Source organism: Phascolarctos cinereus, unplaced genomic scaffold (assembly GCF_003287225.1).
Source record: "Phascolarctos cinereus isolate Bilbo 61053 unplaced genomic scaffold, phaCin_HiC Scaffold_726;HRSCAF=1367, whole genome shotgun sequence".
In the NCBI taxonomy this organism is placed as follows: Eukaryota; Metazoa; Chordata; class Mammalia; order Diprotodontia; family Phascolarctidae; genus Phascolarctos; species Phascolarctos cinereus.
In genome coordinates, this window is record NW_027556098.1 from 245,214,819 (window position 1) to 245,231,584 (window position 16,766).

A 16,766-nucleotide genomic window follows, 5' to 3' on the forward strand; every position below is an offset into this window, starting at 1 on the left:
CAATAAAACTTCCCCTTCAAAGCCATTTAAAACGCTATATAAATGTCATGTGTCCTTCCTCCCCACTTCCAGCCAGACTAGATCTGATTAGTATAATATTATAAGAAATTGCCTCTATCAATGAAAACCAGTGTCTATCCTGACACTTCTAGTCTGAAAATTGCCTGGGAGGCTGAGATCTTATGTGACTTGCCCAGAATCACAACTAGTATGTGTTAAAAATCTTCTGGAGTCCAACATCCGTTTTCTATCCATCATGTCATTTTCTATCAATTATTATTAATTATAACTGTAAAAAACATTTGACATGGGGAATAGCCATGAACTGGTTTTCTACAAGAAGAATAGGAGACACATGGGAACAGTACAACCAGGACCACCAGCACAACAACAAAGATCTTTTGGCAGGGATGTGTCCAAAGTGTTTCTGATATACCAAAAAGAACATACAAGTAGAAACAATCCTAGCCTTCCTCATCCAAGTTGGCAGAATCTGTAATTTAATTTTGAAATAAGTAGGGATATGTTAATTGTAAAATAAAGATAGTTGATATGCTTTTTGTACACATAAAAATTACAAATCATATGCCTTTTAAATTCATATTTTACTAACAGCACATAATTACATACAATGTGGAGAAAAGATAAGTGTATACAATACTAAAATTTATGTAAAAAATGTAAATAAAGCACCATTGAAACTTGGTATTGGAAGTTATGCTCTTCTAGTCAATGAGATAACTTTACATTATTTTAAATATCGGACTCTGGAGCCGCTTGGAAATTCAGAAAATATGGACAGCATGAGAGAATGCATTTACCAAGAAACTGGACCAAAAGATAGTTTTGCCAATAGTTCTTTCATACAAAATTAGCTTGACTCCATTTGTAAAATGATTTATTAATAACTCTGAACACATGTAACATTATCGAAAAAATGAGAAGTCTCCAATCATAGTTCTTCCCTGTTATTATATTTATGAATATCATTGCAAGCAGTTATTAGAAGTAATTCAACTAGGATTTTCAAGTGTGTGAAGGTCTTCCAGTCAATGACATAACTTTGCATTGTTTAATATCAGACTTTGGAGATGCTTGAAAATTCAGAAAATATGAGAAGAGTATTGGAAAATTCATTTACCAAGAGACTGGACCAATATAGCTTTGCCAATAGTTCTTTCATACGAAAACAGCTTGGTTCCATTAGTAAAATGATTTACTACTATCTTTGAACATGTGTAACATTACAGAAAAAATATAAGAAGTCTCTAAACATAATTCTTCCTGTTATTGTATTTATGAATATCATTTCAAGTAGTTCTCCATTAGAACTTGCATTTCTAATTTAACATTATGATGACTTCTCAAAAATTTCTATTTTCTATCATGTACAGAACACAATTAATGAAACAATGAGCTTGTATTTCAAACAACAAAATTTAAAGAATAAAGCATTTACTTAATTTATTAAGTTAACAAAATTTATAAGACAAAAGCATACATAGAAAGCTCATTCATTTGTAGCAGAAACCACTACAGAAAATCTCCCAGTGGTATAATTTTAGACTACAGCCACTAGATGGAAGCATTGTACTTACAGTTGGAGATGTAGCAGCAGAGAGCAAAGGTAAAATTCCTCCACAAGCAATGATGATGTTGTCTACCATCTGAGAAATGAGGTGAATTGTGTTGTGTACAAAAATAATATTTTCATTGCTATTGACAAAATCCATTACAGACTTTGTGGAATGGCTACAAAAAACGGGAAAAAATCCATGAATGAACACAAACTTTTTTAGGGAAAAACATGTTTTATACTTTTATACTACTTTATTACTAAAGTTCATTGGAAATATATACCATATCTAAAGTTAAATTACAATACTGCTTTATTATATACCAAAAATACATATAAGTTATGAGTATCAAAAGAAACCTAAATTAAAATTAGTATGTGCCCCTTTATTAAAAAGGAACACCTGAACAAAAATATATTCTATGGCTTAAGTTTAAAAGTATACACATGCAACACTATAGATTTTTTTCCTGTGGACTACAGATATCAGACAAGTAGCTAATTTCATCAATTTGTTTTAAAAAGGCAAGGTAATTGGGGTTACACAGACAAAACAAATGTTTGATTAAGAACAGAATTTTCCACCTTTCAGTCAGTTTTATTCATGCCATGCAGATAGTTAGCACAGATAATTAGTAATATGCTCCTAAATTAATAGATTTTGATTCCCATGTGAGTCAATTTCAAAACCACTGATTAGATCTCACAATACAATGTTTTATACATAGTAGGCACTGAAATGACAAAGACTACCTACTGTTTCTATTATAAAATATAAACTCTTTTTGGCATATAAAGCCTTTACAACCCAGGCACAGTGTCACGTGCCTCCTGAGGTCAGGCAAACTACACTTGGTATTTCTTACAAAAGACCCTCCATCTCCACTCTTTAAGTGTTTCTACTGGCTGTCCTTCATCCCTAGAAGCAACTCTCTCCACACCTCTAACTCTGTAAATCATTTGTTTTCTTCAAGAATAAGATCAAGTACCACCTTTTACATACAGCATTTGCTCCTAGTGCCCTTCCTTGCAAAGTTATCTTGTATTGACTTCACATATATTCTATATAAACTTATTTTTGTCTTCCCAATAGAATGTGAGCTCCTTGATGGCACAGAATATTTCGTTGTTGTTTTTACATTCCACATGCTTGACACACATAAGCACATAAAAATACTTAATGGTTGATTAATGATTAGAGAAGAAAATGAGAAAATTAAGTCACTGTTTGATAAAAAAAAAAAGGCCAGTGATTTCCATACAATGATACACATATCAACACTTGACTATATCCCAAGATCCTGAAAAAGTCAATGTACCATCCCTAGGCACTTAATGCTGAAAGAGAATAGCCAAAGGATAAACAAAACATGGTCTGAACTCAACTGAATGTGAGTACTGGTAACTTTAAAAGATGAGCTTATTTTTAAGCAAAAAAAAACCTGCTTTGCACAATTTTATTTTTTAGAAAGTATACAATAATAAAAATATGTAGAGCATCTTATTTTTATAAGTGTAAAAGCTAATTCAAAATTGTTATTTCAACATGTTTATCATGAGAAATTGATACTAGAAAGCAAAGACTGTGTTAACTTATTTCAAGCTTTTTTTCTTATGAAGAAATTATATCTAAATTGATGCTATTTTGATAAGATGAGCTCTAAAATATTAGCTATGGGCTTATCTTTTAATTCATCTAAACATTTTCACACAATTTAATTACAACAGTAATTTAACTTGACACATAAATTCTCCTGAGCTGTCCAAAAGATGCATTTCTTTCTTCATTCTCCTTAGTACATTAAAAAGAAAAAACAAGACCTGTCTGAAGGTTCTAGATTCTGATCTAATCCCTAGATCTATAACTATGGAATAGTTACGTGCATACCATATATCATTTTAATAATACTTAATAAATTTTGAATATGTGGTTCAATCAATCCTACCCATATGCTATCAATTCATACATTTAATAAAATTGTTTGTTTTAAAATGAATATTGTTTTATTTATTCCAAAGAAATATTTCTACCTCCTCCAAACATGTACATCTGTTTCTAAAGCAAATAGCAAGTCCGTGAGAAGCCTCTGGTGCATTGGAGACCATTTAAACTCAGGAATCCGAAACATCGTTGTGCGTGGACCTGGACTAAACTGACGTCGCTGTTCCTCAGTCATTGGCATTCCTCGAAATCCTAAATCAACTCTGAGATCTCTGTCTTGTTGAGTGATAGACCGTCCCTGAACCGCCTAAACAAAAGATATCTTTTTAAGTGCACATAATATCTGACTTCAAAAATGTTAAGAACAAATTAGCCATAACTTCAAGTATAGATGTGTAACAGGGTGAGTAAAATAAATCCTCTGTATGTAATTTCTGTAGGAATCCCTGTATAAGCATATTAGTTAAGAAGACAGCTCTCACTTTATTTTACAGATTTTTTTTAAAAAGTGAGACAGGGAATCTAAAGATTATGGATACTTTTTCAAAGTCTAAATTAGAACTGAGTATTCCTAAATTTTGTTCACAGCAATCAGTATATTAGATAACATGGATTCCCTATGAAATACGCTGTATATAAAAAAAATCTTCCATACTTCAACAAAATCAAATTTTATCTTCTCCCCTTTGCTCCCCTGCCAACCATCCTCCCACAACTAACATAGATCTCAACTCAGTGAGTAGAAAATTTTTATGAGCTCTTATGGCCAAAAAGAAAAAAGAATTATTTAGCTGATGAACAACCTTCAAGTGATAAGATACTTCACATTAAATTAGGTTAGACCTCTGAATATAGCGAATTGTCAAGGTACTATACTCTAAACCTTTTGGTCTCAGCAGGAATTAGTCAAAGAGCTTGTTGTGTGGTAGCATACCCTTCCAAAACCCAGAACTATATCCATACTTCAATAATTCTTGGAGTAAGAACTCAGAAGTTAAATAATATAGTCAATGAAACTACATATTATTAACAAATTACCATTTATAACAGTGGGATGAAAGAAACATTATCAATCAGGAAAAACAAGATAACAGATTGCATCATTGCTTTTCGTGTAAGAAATGTAAATAATGAAATAGGCTGGGCTATCTCAAAACGCATTTTATTCTGTTTATTGAATACATTTCTCATAAATACAGTACAAAAAATTCTGTAATGTAAGTACTCTAACATTGTCATGAACAGTGATCAATATATTTTGCCTCATTTAAATTTTTTCTTAATTAAAGAATATCCCCAAAATAAAACTATGACTATCACACAAATATTTAATAGTTTCTAATAGGAATAGACATGCCTTTTCTGTAGAGTATCTCTCTTTATGGAGTTATAATCAAAGTAAAAAATCTGACAATGATGAGACTCCAATAAAGAGGTAAATAAAGCAAGGCTTACTTGTTTCATAGAATCTCAGGATCACAGAATTTCAGAGTTAGAAGGAACTTTAGATGTCATCTAGTCTAACCAACACCTCAAAATATCCCCTACTTGTCACATGTCACATGACCTCTGCCTGAAGACCTTAAATGAAGGAGAACCCCCATTCACCTCCAAAGGCATTCCATTTCACTTTTGGACAAATCTACTAAGAAACTGTAGAAATCTAATTGTTGGCAGGTAGGTGGCGGAGTATATAAAAGGGCAGGGCCAGTACTCAGAAAGACTCATCTTCCTGAGTTCGAATCCTCCTTCAGATATTTATTAACTAGCTCTGTGACCCTAGACAAATTACATAACCTTGTTTGCCCCAATTGCTTCAACTATAAAATGAGTTAAAAAGGAAATGGCAGTGGGGGCAGACAGTAGGCATAGTGGATAGAGCACCAGCCCTGGAATCAGGAGGAACCCTATTCACATCCGGCCTCAGACACACAACACTTACTAGCTGTGTGACCCTGGGCAAGTCACTTAACCCCACTGCCTAGACAAATAAAAAAAAGAAAATGGCAGAACACTCCAGTACCTTAGCCAAGAAAACCCCAAATGAGGTCAAGAAGAGTAAGATACAATTGGAAAAACAGCAATTGTTAGGAAATCCTAACATTAAACTTAAACTGGTCTTTTTACAATTTCTACCCATTTCTTGTTTTAGTTCTGCCCTTGTAGGCCAAATAGAACAACCCTAATTCCTCATATATAATACCTCTTTAAATATATTTATATAGATAGCTATCATGTCCCCCTCCCCTGTTCTCCTCTCCATTCTAGGCACCCCAGTTTCTTTAACTTATCTTCATGTGATAGGAACTCAAGGCTCTTTCAAGATCCCACTTGCCCTCTGTACAGTCTCCTGTTTATCAATGTACTTAAACTTCAGCACCTAGAACTGAATACTATATTCCAGATGTAGTTAGCTCATGTGAGTGTACAGAGGGACAATTATCTCCTTATTGACCTCTTAAAACAGGTCAAGATTACATTAGCTTTTTGACTGCCACATTATATTGCTAATTCACAATGAGTGTGCAGTTCATTAAAACAATCAAATTTTTTTCAATCAAACTAATATATAACCATACCTCTTCTAATTTTTACTTTTTACAGAGGTGATTTCTTTGAACCCAAGTATGAAAATTTCAATTACAATACATCAATTTCCATCTCAAAGACATTAAAAGAACAGTGGAAAGCTAAGAAGATATTTTTTTTAAAAATCACTGAAGATTTAACACATAGTTGCTATTCCTATAACCTCTGCACATAAAACCTATTTAGCTTACACAAAGATTTTATTAACTATTGAAATGAAATGCTCCAAGCACAGGGACAGTATCTAACCTAAGTTGTGTCCTTTGTAGTCTGTTCTGTACTGAATTTGGAGTCAATTTGACTCCAAATCTCCATTCTGCTGTTTACTACCTCTATGTCCTTTAAGGCAAGTCACTTCCTGGGCCTTAGTTCCCTTATGTATAGAATGAGGGGGTTGCACTAGATAGCCTATATGCCCTTTCCAGCTCTAAATCTATGATCCTATGTGTTGACTGTATCTGTCTGCACACAAATTCTTCTGAAATACTGAAATGAATGACTTAAAGATTAATAATTAACAATCCCTGAGTTAACTACTTGGCTGCTAACTATTATGGTCCAGCAACTAGAGAAGAAAATTTCCTGAAGTTACTTTTTCCTTTGTTTTATTTACCTTAATAATTGGACAATCCAGCAGTGATGTTTCTGCACATAATTTTTTTTTCCTGTGGTGGAAAAGTAAGTAAGCATTGCTTACTACTAGGTAAATCTTAGTAAGTAAAATGAGTATGGTGTTAATAATGGAACTTTGGCCAAGAAATACAGCTAGTCAATACTGAGTAACACTTTATTCTACACAGATATGACCACTAAATCATAAGGAAAAATTAAAATAATGATAATTTGATATCATCATACAGAAATTGCAAACAATATCTTGGGTACATTTTTCACTTAATTTTTATAACTCATGTCTATAACTTACTTGAGTTGTAGTAGTAGTCTGGATCTTCCTGATTTCCTTTCCTGCTTCTTTACCATCATCAGATCTTTCAGTATCTGAAATTATGCTTCCTGCATCAATATTAGGCACAATTTTACTACCAGAAGATTCTGTTTCAAGTGTTGTAGCAGTCATCTCAGCATATTCTAAACCTTTAGAGGATGAAGCTAATTCCCTTTCAGAAATGCTACTCATTCTATCTGAAGTTGTATGAATTTTGAATTCTTTTTCTTCTATTATGCTTGATGTACAAGTTAAGTCAACACTACTAGTCATATGAGCAAGCAATCCAAGATCATCACTAACACTAAGGTGTACTTGAGTTTCCTGCACATTTGGAATAATATGATTACTAGAGAGCTCAGGAATTAGTTTCTCTTCTTGGCTAGGAATTTTGTCAAAAATAAATGAGGTACTATTATTGGTAGGTTCATCCTTCTCATCAGCCAATGTTATCAATGGGCCATTATCCTTTTCTTCACTCTTTTTAATGATGCCAACACTTCCATGGACATTGTTTTGAAGTTTCTCAACAGCAGCACTATATACGTTATCCAACAAAGATTCAACCTCCACAAGTGCACCATTTTCTCCAGTAACTAAAGTCTCAGGTGACAAATCCATATCATCAAGCTTTACTTCTGTTGCTTCCACTTTCTCTGCTTTTATATCCACTAAAAGATCATGTACCTCCACATGTACACCACGTCCTGGTCTATCTGAATTTCCCAGAACATCATCTGATACTTTTGTTGCCATGAGCAAGTCCCTGGCATCTGTGCTGACAGGGTAATCAGTTTCACTTTCTGGGCTTTGACTTTGTGAAAGATCTTCTATTTCTCTGATTTCCATTCCACCTTTGGCCCCAGTTGCCTGAGATGAGAGACCTGATATAGTGCTCACATTCCCTTTCTTTCCCTTTTTAATGTTTTCCTCCTCTTGTCTTTGATATTCTTCATACATTTTGGCTAGATATTCCTTGTGAGCTTCATAGGTGACCTTAAAAACAAGACACATTAGTGATGTTTAAAAGATACATTATACCTTGAATGTACAAAACAGAAGCAAAATAACTGATGAGGCCAGTAAGGTAAGATTATGATAGCGAAAATATTCTCATAAAGAAAAAAATGTTTAAGTTTTAAAATTTAGCACATTTTAATCTTCATTAAGAAAGCATGGCAAAGTGGATAGAGAGGTGGCTTTCAAATCAGAAAGGCTTGGGTTCAAATTCTATCTCTGACACATACTAGCTATGTGATCAGAGAGAAATCATTTAATCTCTTGGTGCTCCCAAACAATGCTCTAAGAAGTCTCTAAGACTTCTATAAAGGGCAGCTAGGTGATGCAGTGGATAGAGTACTGGGTTTGAAGTCAGGAAGATTTATCTTCCTGTGTTCAAATCTGGCTTCAGACACAAGCTGTGTGACCTTAAGCAAGTCACTTAACCCTGTTTGACTCAGTTTCCTTATCTGTAAAATGAACTGGAAAAGGGAGTGGCAAACCACTCCTATCTTCGCCAAGAAAATGCCAAATGTGATCGTGAAGAGTCGGACATGATTGAAAATGACTGAACAACAAAAACAAGTACTATATCTCTAAGACTATTATAGAAAAGCCCATTCCTCCAATAGTAAAAGGAATTTTTTACACTAAGAATTCTAGACTGATAAATCACAAGGTTGCCTCACCTCAGATGCTCAGTAAGGAAGGTACAATGAATTTAAACTAATCAATGTACAGCAAAGTAAAGGAGAGAAGGTAGGAAGGGTCTTAGTAAAAAAACAAATGATCTACAGTGTTAGAATCAATCACAGCACTGAAAGGGAGAAGGGACTTTATGGATCACCTAGCACAACTCATTCTACAGTTTAATAAATGATGCCTCAAGAGGTAAAGTGGCTTAGGCAAAGTCAAAATGATAGCAAACGGTAAGAGACAGGATTCAAACTCAAGTCCTCTGACTTAAATTCTTATGCTCTTTTTCACTCCCTATTCACTTATAGCCTGCTATATACTCCATTCTCCTCAACATCTCACATTCAATCCTCCCCCTACTCTATTAATAAACTAAACATGGACATATACCTATGCATAATACGTGAATTATTATATGATTAAGTTTTATTAATTACATCTAAAATGTGTAATTGAGAAAGACACGTTTATTTGAAAATCAATGCACTTATAAATTACTTAAAAGCACAAATCTTTCTATTTTGAGTTCATTGTGAAGCTGAGAGAATATGCTTAGCCTTGGTATGCTCAGGACAAAGTCATGTGATGAGACAACTTAACTTCCTTTCCTTGGTCCCTCCCCCGCATTATGTGCTATCATGTCTAGTAATAAAAGGAAGTTATGAATATGGAGAAAATTCAAGTACCTTTCTAATAATAGTTTATCTCAAATAGCAAACTATATAGTATTAAAAATCACTAAAGCTTACACACATTTGATGATAAATTAACACTGAGAAGAAAGAATTAGAGAACTTTAATGCTCAGAACAACTTTGTAGAGAGCAACTAAAATAGCAACTCATTTTAATGATGAAGTTTGATTTGCTCAAGTTCACATACAATTTGTGGCACAGCCAAGGCTAGCTAGAATTATTCTGACTCTCAATTTTGTATTACAACCACTACACAACAAAATGAGTGATTTTATTTTTAGATTTTCAGAGCCTAAATTTTAAAACAGCCAACTTAACTGATAATTTCAAAAACTATCAAAATTTGCATGACCAAGGCTCTAGAGAAACTTAGAAATGATAAAGTCATTTTGGGAAGCCTTATGGAAATAAAGATTGAGAGATACAAGACAATTTATACCTGTTGATCAAATGATCTCTATGATGACTACATGCTAAGGTTATTACTAAAAGGAGGAAAAAAAGACCAATCTTAATGAAATATTCATAGAAATTTTATCTATAATAATAACAACAATAAAAACCTGAAACTACCAATAGATAAGCAAGGAACTGATGACCAAATTTCAATCTATGAAATGGAATTACTGTGTCATGAGATATGACAAATGTGAATAACACAAAGAAATATGGAAAAATGTATATGAAATGATATAAAGTTGAATCAGACCAATAAATACTAATTGTGACTATAAAAATCTGCTAAAATTAATAATACATCAATAAATTTAAAAACTCACAAAAAATAAAAGATTATGAATATAAATGACAATGTTTATGGAAGCATTTTACAAAATTTAAAAGGTTATCTAAATTGTAAGGTAGTGTTATTTTTACAAATTGTAATTACTTGAAGCCTGTGGTTTTAGCTTTCTTTTTTAAGTGAAAGGAAACATGGTGCACTAGAAAAAACTCACAACATTGTGATATGGTTTAGTGTAGACAACATGAGTATTCTGTGTCAGACAACATGAATTTAAAATCTTCGTCCAATCATTTATAATATGTGAACTTGGAAAAGCTATTACCTGCATTAAGCTTCAGTTTCTTCATCTGTAAAATGTGGGGATTTGGACTAATGACCTCGAACGCCCCTTACAGTTTTCAATTACATTTTATAATACTGTGCTATATATAAATACTGGTACATATACACACAGAGACATGCCCACATGAGCAAACAAATAAAATGAGACAGTTAGATTATACATATAAGGTTTAAAATAAAATGATTCTATTTTTAAAGAAACAACACATAATCACATTTTCTTTTAACTAAATCAATCATAAATTGTGCTATCCACAAGATGGCACTAAACTATTTTGTAAAAGATCTGAGATCCATATGTGATTCAACATAAAGTTTTCAAATTAGTTGATACCTTTGAATGGGCTATTGAGAGTGTATCCACCCAGACTCTCCAGCCACCCCATTCATACTTTATTGCATGATATAAAAGGATCCGAAAAATATTGTACACCATTTCTGTAATCTTCTGTTCTTCAGAATTTTTTGGATTAATATAGCCAAGAGAAAACATCCAGTCCTGCCACACTGAACACTGAAGTAAACATCTAGGAAAAAAAAAAGATTATTTCTTTTAAAAATCTAAATAAAATTCCAAACTGACACATTTTGAATGCAACAAATATTCTTCTACATTTGAAAAAATAAGATTTCACCTATGTAAACCATGCCAAATATTCACCACGGTTTTAAAAGGGGGAATGAAAAGAAATGTGTGAAAGGAAAGAAAATTCATAGTAAAACTTATAGTAAACAACAGAATGGAGAGTGGGAGGGACACCGATTTTTTCTACTATCACATACAATAAAAATCTTAAGAATGATTATGTTAAAAATTTAAATGTCCTATAATTCTAGAGTAGATTAGGCTGTATAGGCAAGCAAGACAAGACAGTTTTCTGTTCTGGGATACACTATGCTTTCACAAAACATGTTACTCCATAAGGGAAAAAAATTAAAAAGAGTGGCAAAAGAGACTGGTATTCTGAAAGAATTTATTTTTGCTGTTTTGATTGAATAATAGACTGGCTTCGAACCTTATTTGCCAATATTTCTGTTTCAAGGTCACAAAATACACCCTCCTAACAATTTAACTGATGCACAAACTCCGTCATCACAGAAACTGGGAAGAAGAATGCAAATCCATTACCAAACTGGAAAAACAAGTCTAAGTGTTACTGATAGCCTATTAGTATAATTTCCACATATATATATGAGATACACATATGCTTGCATATGTGCACATATGTAGAAATGTGTGCATATACTATCTACATATGCATGTGTATGTATGTATAAACTGAAAAAAGTTTTTCTCTACATAAAGCAGCAAATTTGGCACAAACTCATAATCTAATATTACATAGATATGCTAATGATTTCAAACATCCTACTAACTTATAGCAGCAGAAAAATTAAAATTCAAAGTTGAGAGGAGAAAAAAATTAATTAATCACAAAATATTCAAAGTATATACCTCCTGTTTTCACGGCTATTGCTGAAAAGCTTTATCATGTCAGATAAAAATAAACGGCGGACTTCCATTAATTCTGCACTTGGTGTAGAGTTTTTTAACAATGTTGCCACAACTTTAAGAATCACTGTAAAAGAGCAAAAAAGTTATAATACAATTAGAATCATAAAAAATTTACTTCTACAATTCAATAATTATTTATCAACCACTACTTCTATAACTAGGACGAGAGAATAAGTCAAAATGGTCATGAAATTTACAAAAATGTACCAAAAAAAATAGGATTTTGAAAATTAAAGAAAAACACTTCTGATCCAAGTAATCTAACATTAAGTTAATCAGGTTACAAAAAGATATTAAGATTTACTTACTTGGATTCTGAATTTTCACTGTAGAATCTGGCTCTGGATGTGGCTTATGTACAACCTGAGTGCACACTTGCTCTGTCAAAATCTAAAATATAAAGAATTTAGTTCACATTAACATAAAAATAATTTATAAACAATTATATTAAAAGACGCAGGAAATATCTCCCTCAATATATACAACTCATTCATGAAAAAATTGGCACATATGAACAAATGCACCTTTTTAAATATGATAAGCAGTAATTTGTCTAAAACTAAGAGTTCGTAGTATTTCTAACAGCAATACAAGATGTCATTTTGATAAGTAAAGCAAGAGGTCAAGAGCAAGCATATCCACTCTCACTGTTATTATTTGTTCTAAAAAACCTAGCTATAGCAAAAAGGCATAAAGGAGGGGCAGGTAGGTAGTGCAGTGCATAGAGCTCCAGTCTTGGAGTCAGGAGGACCTGAGTTCAAATGCGACCTTAGACACTTGACACTTACTAGCTGTGTGACCTTGGGCAGGTCACTTAACCCCAACTGTCTCACAAAAAAGCATAAAAGGAAGGGAGGGAGGAAGAGAGGAAAGGAAAAACAAGGGAGACAGGAAAGAAGGAATTAAGAGAGCTAGAGGCAAAGAAAATGCAAAATTAACTCTCTGACAAGGATATGACGATTTACTTAGAGAATCCCAAAGAGTCAGAAAAAAACTACATAATCCATAACTTTACTAAAGTAGCAGGTTATAAAATAACACCACAAAAGCATCAACCTTTCTATATATTACTAGCAAAACAATACCTGGTAGAAGTGAAAAAGGAAATTCTATTTAAAATAGGTACAAAAGGTATAAAAAATCTGTGAGTTAGCCCACTAAGGCACAGTCAGGACTTGTACAACTCCAAAACATTCCTGACAGAAATAAAGAAAGACTAAAATAATAAAAGACACATTCATGGTACATGATTGGGCCATAACAATCTAATAGAGAAGATATAACCTCAATAAATTTATAGATTTTATGTGATTAATCAAAATACCATGGTACTGAAGTATCACAAGAACAGACAGTAAATAAATTCATCTGGATGAACAAAGTTGAAGAATCTCGAGAAAAATAACAAAACGAGTAGGAAAAAGGAACCTAGAATTATGGAGCTGGAGAAGGAAATAGCAAACCACTCCAGGATCCTTGCCAAGAAAATCCCAAAGGGATCAAAAAGTCAGACACAAGTAAAAATGACTTAACAACAAAATAAGAAAATTATATAAATATATAAGAATAAGAGCTATTTCTCAACAAACTGTCAAAGAACATAAACATGTTTTCAAAAAAGAACTAAAACTATAAGCAACCATGAGAAAATGCTCCAAATTATATTAAGAGAAAGGCAAATTTGAAAAAATTAAAACTCTGACGTTTTATCTCATACCCACTGAATTAGAAAAGATAATAGAAGACAAAACGGTAAATGTCCAAGTATCTGTATAAAGTGGCACACTAAATACACCACTGGTAGAGTTGTGAATTGTCTGACCTTTCTAAAAAATAATTTGGAATTATACTTAAAAAGTCATTACTCTATACACATCCATGGACCAGGTAATACTACAACTAGTAATAAAAGTATCCTAAAAGTCTTAGTACAGTTTTAAACTATTAATGCTTAAAGGTATAGTAAGACTTTTGGGACACCTTATATACCCCAAGGAGGTCAAACACAGAGATAAAGATCAATAGCAACAGCACCTTTTGTGGTAACAAAGAACCAGAAACAAATTGGATGCTAATAAATAGGGAAATGGCTGAACAAATTTTGATTATAAATATGATATATTATTACATCACAAAAATTAGGAATATGAAGAATTCAGAATAACTTGGGAAATTTTTTATGAACTGACAGAGTAAAGTAAGCAAAAACTAAGAAACAATTTAAACAATGATGATAACAATGTAAAGAAAAACACTCCAAGACAACCCAATGGATCAATTCCATGATTAGCTGTGTCGTCAAAGTACTAAAGTTAAAGAATGTTTCCTTCCCTCTTCTTGTCAGAGAAGCAAGAGGTGATATGCTTGGATTAAGTCATTTATTGTTTTGGCACTCAAAGCCAAGATGTTTATTTGTTTTACTTAACTACGTTTTTCTGAAAACAGGGCAGAGCTCATTTGGGTTGGGGGAGAGAAATGGGAAGTGTCAGGGAAGTTGCTTTTTTTTTTAATCAATAAACCTAAGAAAAAGCAATATCATGCTTTATTATGGAGACTGTGATGGGAAAGCAGCGGTGTGATGTAAAACACCATTTGTAAAAGTCCACCTGATCTCTTCTAATTCCTCATCAAGGAGGCCCTTGATGAACATGTAGATTACTCTCCATATACAAATATGTGTGTGTATGTGTACATGAAAATAAACACAAAGGTCAGCAGTTATTTATGTTCTCTTGGTAACCTTTTTTAGTAGTAATAACATACAAAAATTTTTCCACAACTTTGTATAATGTTCTCTTTTAGATATATTGATCAACCAATCCCTCAATACACTCATAAATGTGTCACCTCCAATATGACTTGGTTTATTCAGTTGCTTCTTTCACATTTTCTCTTTTTCCACTTCCATTTTTGCTAGAAGCATATCTGAGACTGTGATGTTAAAAGTCCAAAAGTGTGTACCTTTACTATCCTTGAAGGTGAAGAATTTAACAAAAATTTATGCAGGACTTTTCTATACTTACTCTGTTTTTTTTTTAATCAAATCAATCAATTCATAAACAAGTATTAAATGTCTAATAGAGGTAGCAATGGTACTCAAAGTACAACAGTGAGACAACCTCTATTCTTCAAGGAGCTTACTTAGTCTCCTAGATATAGCACATATTTGAGAATATAGGTCAGGAATTAGGGTGTTTTATATAGGCAGCAGGTCAGCAGACCATCAAACACATTCTGGTAGCAAAGGTAATAATTACAATTTATGGTGCTCTCAGCAAGAAGTGGAAAGTATGAATGTGTAAGTGAGTGAGTGAGAGAGTGTGTGCGTGCATGTGTGTGTGTGTGTGTGTACATGCTCATGATTGTGCCCTGCGGGGAAGGGGTGAGATAAGTGTTGGGGGGAGAAATACAACTCATGTGTAGAAGCAGGAAAGCAGAGAACGAGATGCCACTTCCTTCCACTCCAGTGCTGTTGCCAAAACTGAGTGGATTAATTTACGGACCTCAGTCTGGAACATCATCGAACCCAGAAGGGAAAAGTGGGCAGTGGCAGGGGAGATGGTAAGATGCCTGTGCTGGCTAAGCCCTGGAATTTTAATCTCTTTCTTATTAAATACTTCGATTCTTTTGTATTGATTTTCATTAGTTGTTATTCATGCCAACACTCATTTAATTTTTTTTTCCTTTTGCAGTTATGCATCTCCAACTGCCTAACAGACATCTGTAACTGGATGTCTTGTATGCCTATTAAACACAACATGTCCAAAACTGGACTCATTATCTTTACCTCCAAAACATTCCCGCTTCTTAACTTCCCTAGTACTGTTGTGAGTAGCACCATAACTTTCAGACACTCAGGCTCAAAACCTAGGTGACATCCTCAACTCTTTACTTTCTCTAAAAATAACATATTCATTTGTCAAGTCCTGTCTTTTCCACCTTCCAAACATCACTCTTAGATGTCCCCTCCAACACTACCACCACATTGTCACAGATCCCATTATCTCACACATCATTTATGGTAATACTCCTACTGTTTGGTCCCTCTATCACAAATCTCCCCCTACACCCAGGTGTAAAACTGATCTCTCTAAAACAAAGATGTAACCATATCATCACCTTATGCAAAAGAAATTTCCAGGTTTCCTATTACCTCCGGAATCAAATCAAAAATTGTTTGGCCTTTAAAGCCCATGGAAACCTGGTTCCTTCCTACCTTTCCAGTCTTTTTATACCTTACTCCACTCTGTATACTCTTGAGATCCATTGACATTGTCCTCCTTGCTCTTCCCTAAACATCCTATCTCCCACTACAAGCCTTTTCACTGGCTTTCTCCAGGTCTGAAACATTTTCCTGTCTAATATCCACTTCCTAGCTTCTTTTGGCATCTTTCAAGTCTCAACTTAAGTCCCACCTTCTGTATGAAGCCTTTCCCAGTCCTCCTGAACCCCACTGTCTTCTCTCTGAGACTACTTAAGTTATCCTCTATATATGTATCTTGTTCATGTATAGTTATTTGCATTTTATCTCCCCCATTACACTATAAGCTTCTTGAAAGGAAGAGCTGGTTGATTTGTTTTCTGCTCTTTTTTTCTTTTTTCTGTATCCCCAGTGCTTTGCACAGTGCCTAGAACAGGTAGGAGTTTCATAAACGTTAGTTTTCACCTAGCATTCACTAAATTGACTATGGTTTATACTCTTGCACTATCATTCTCCATAA

At 33.4% G+C, this 16,766-nt stretch overlaps 1 protein-coding gene across 1 annotated transcript in view; it reads right to left on the reverse strand.

The window, feature by feature from the left end:
- NBEA (neurobeachin) overlaps window positions 1-16,766 on the reverse strand; it is a 776,021-nt gene that overhangs the window by 550,672 nt on the left and 208,583 nt on the right. Inside the window, 6 exon segments of the mRNA XM_078147053.1 lie at window positions 1,599-1,752; window positions 3,608-3,825; window positions 7,033-8,049; window positions 10,864-11,056; window positions 11,986-12,109; window positions 12,354-12,435. Coding sequence (XP_078003179.1) covers window positions 1,599-1,752; window positions 3,608-3,825; window positions 7,033-8,049; window positions 10,864-11,056; window positions 11,986-12,109; window positions 12,354-12,435 — 1,788 coding nt within the window.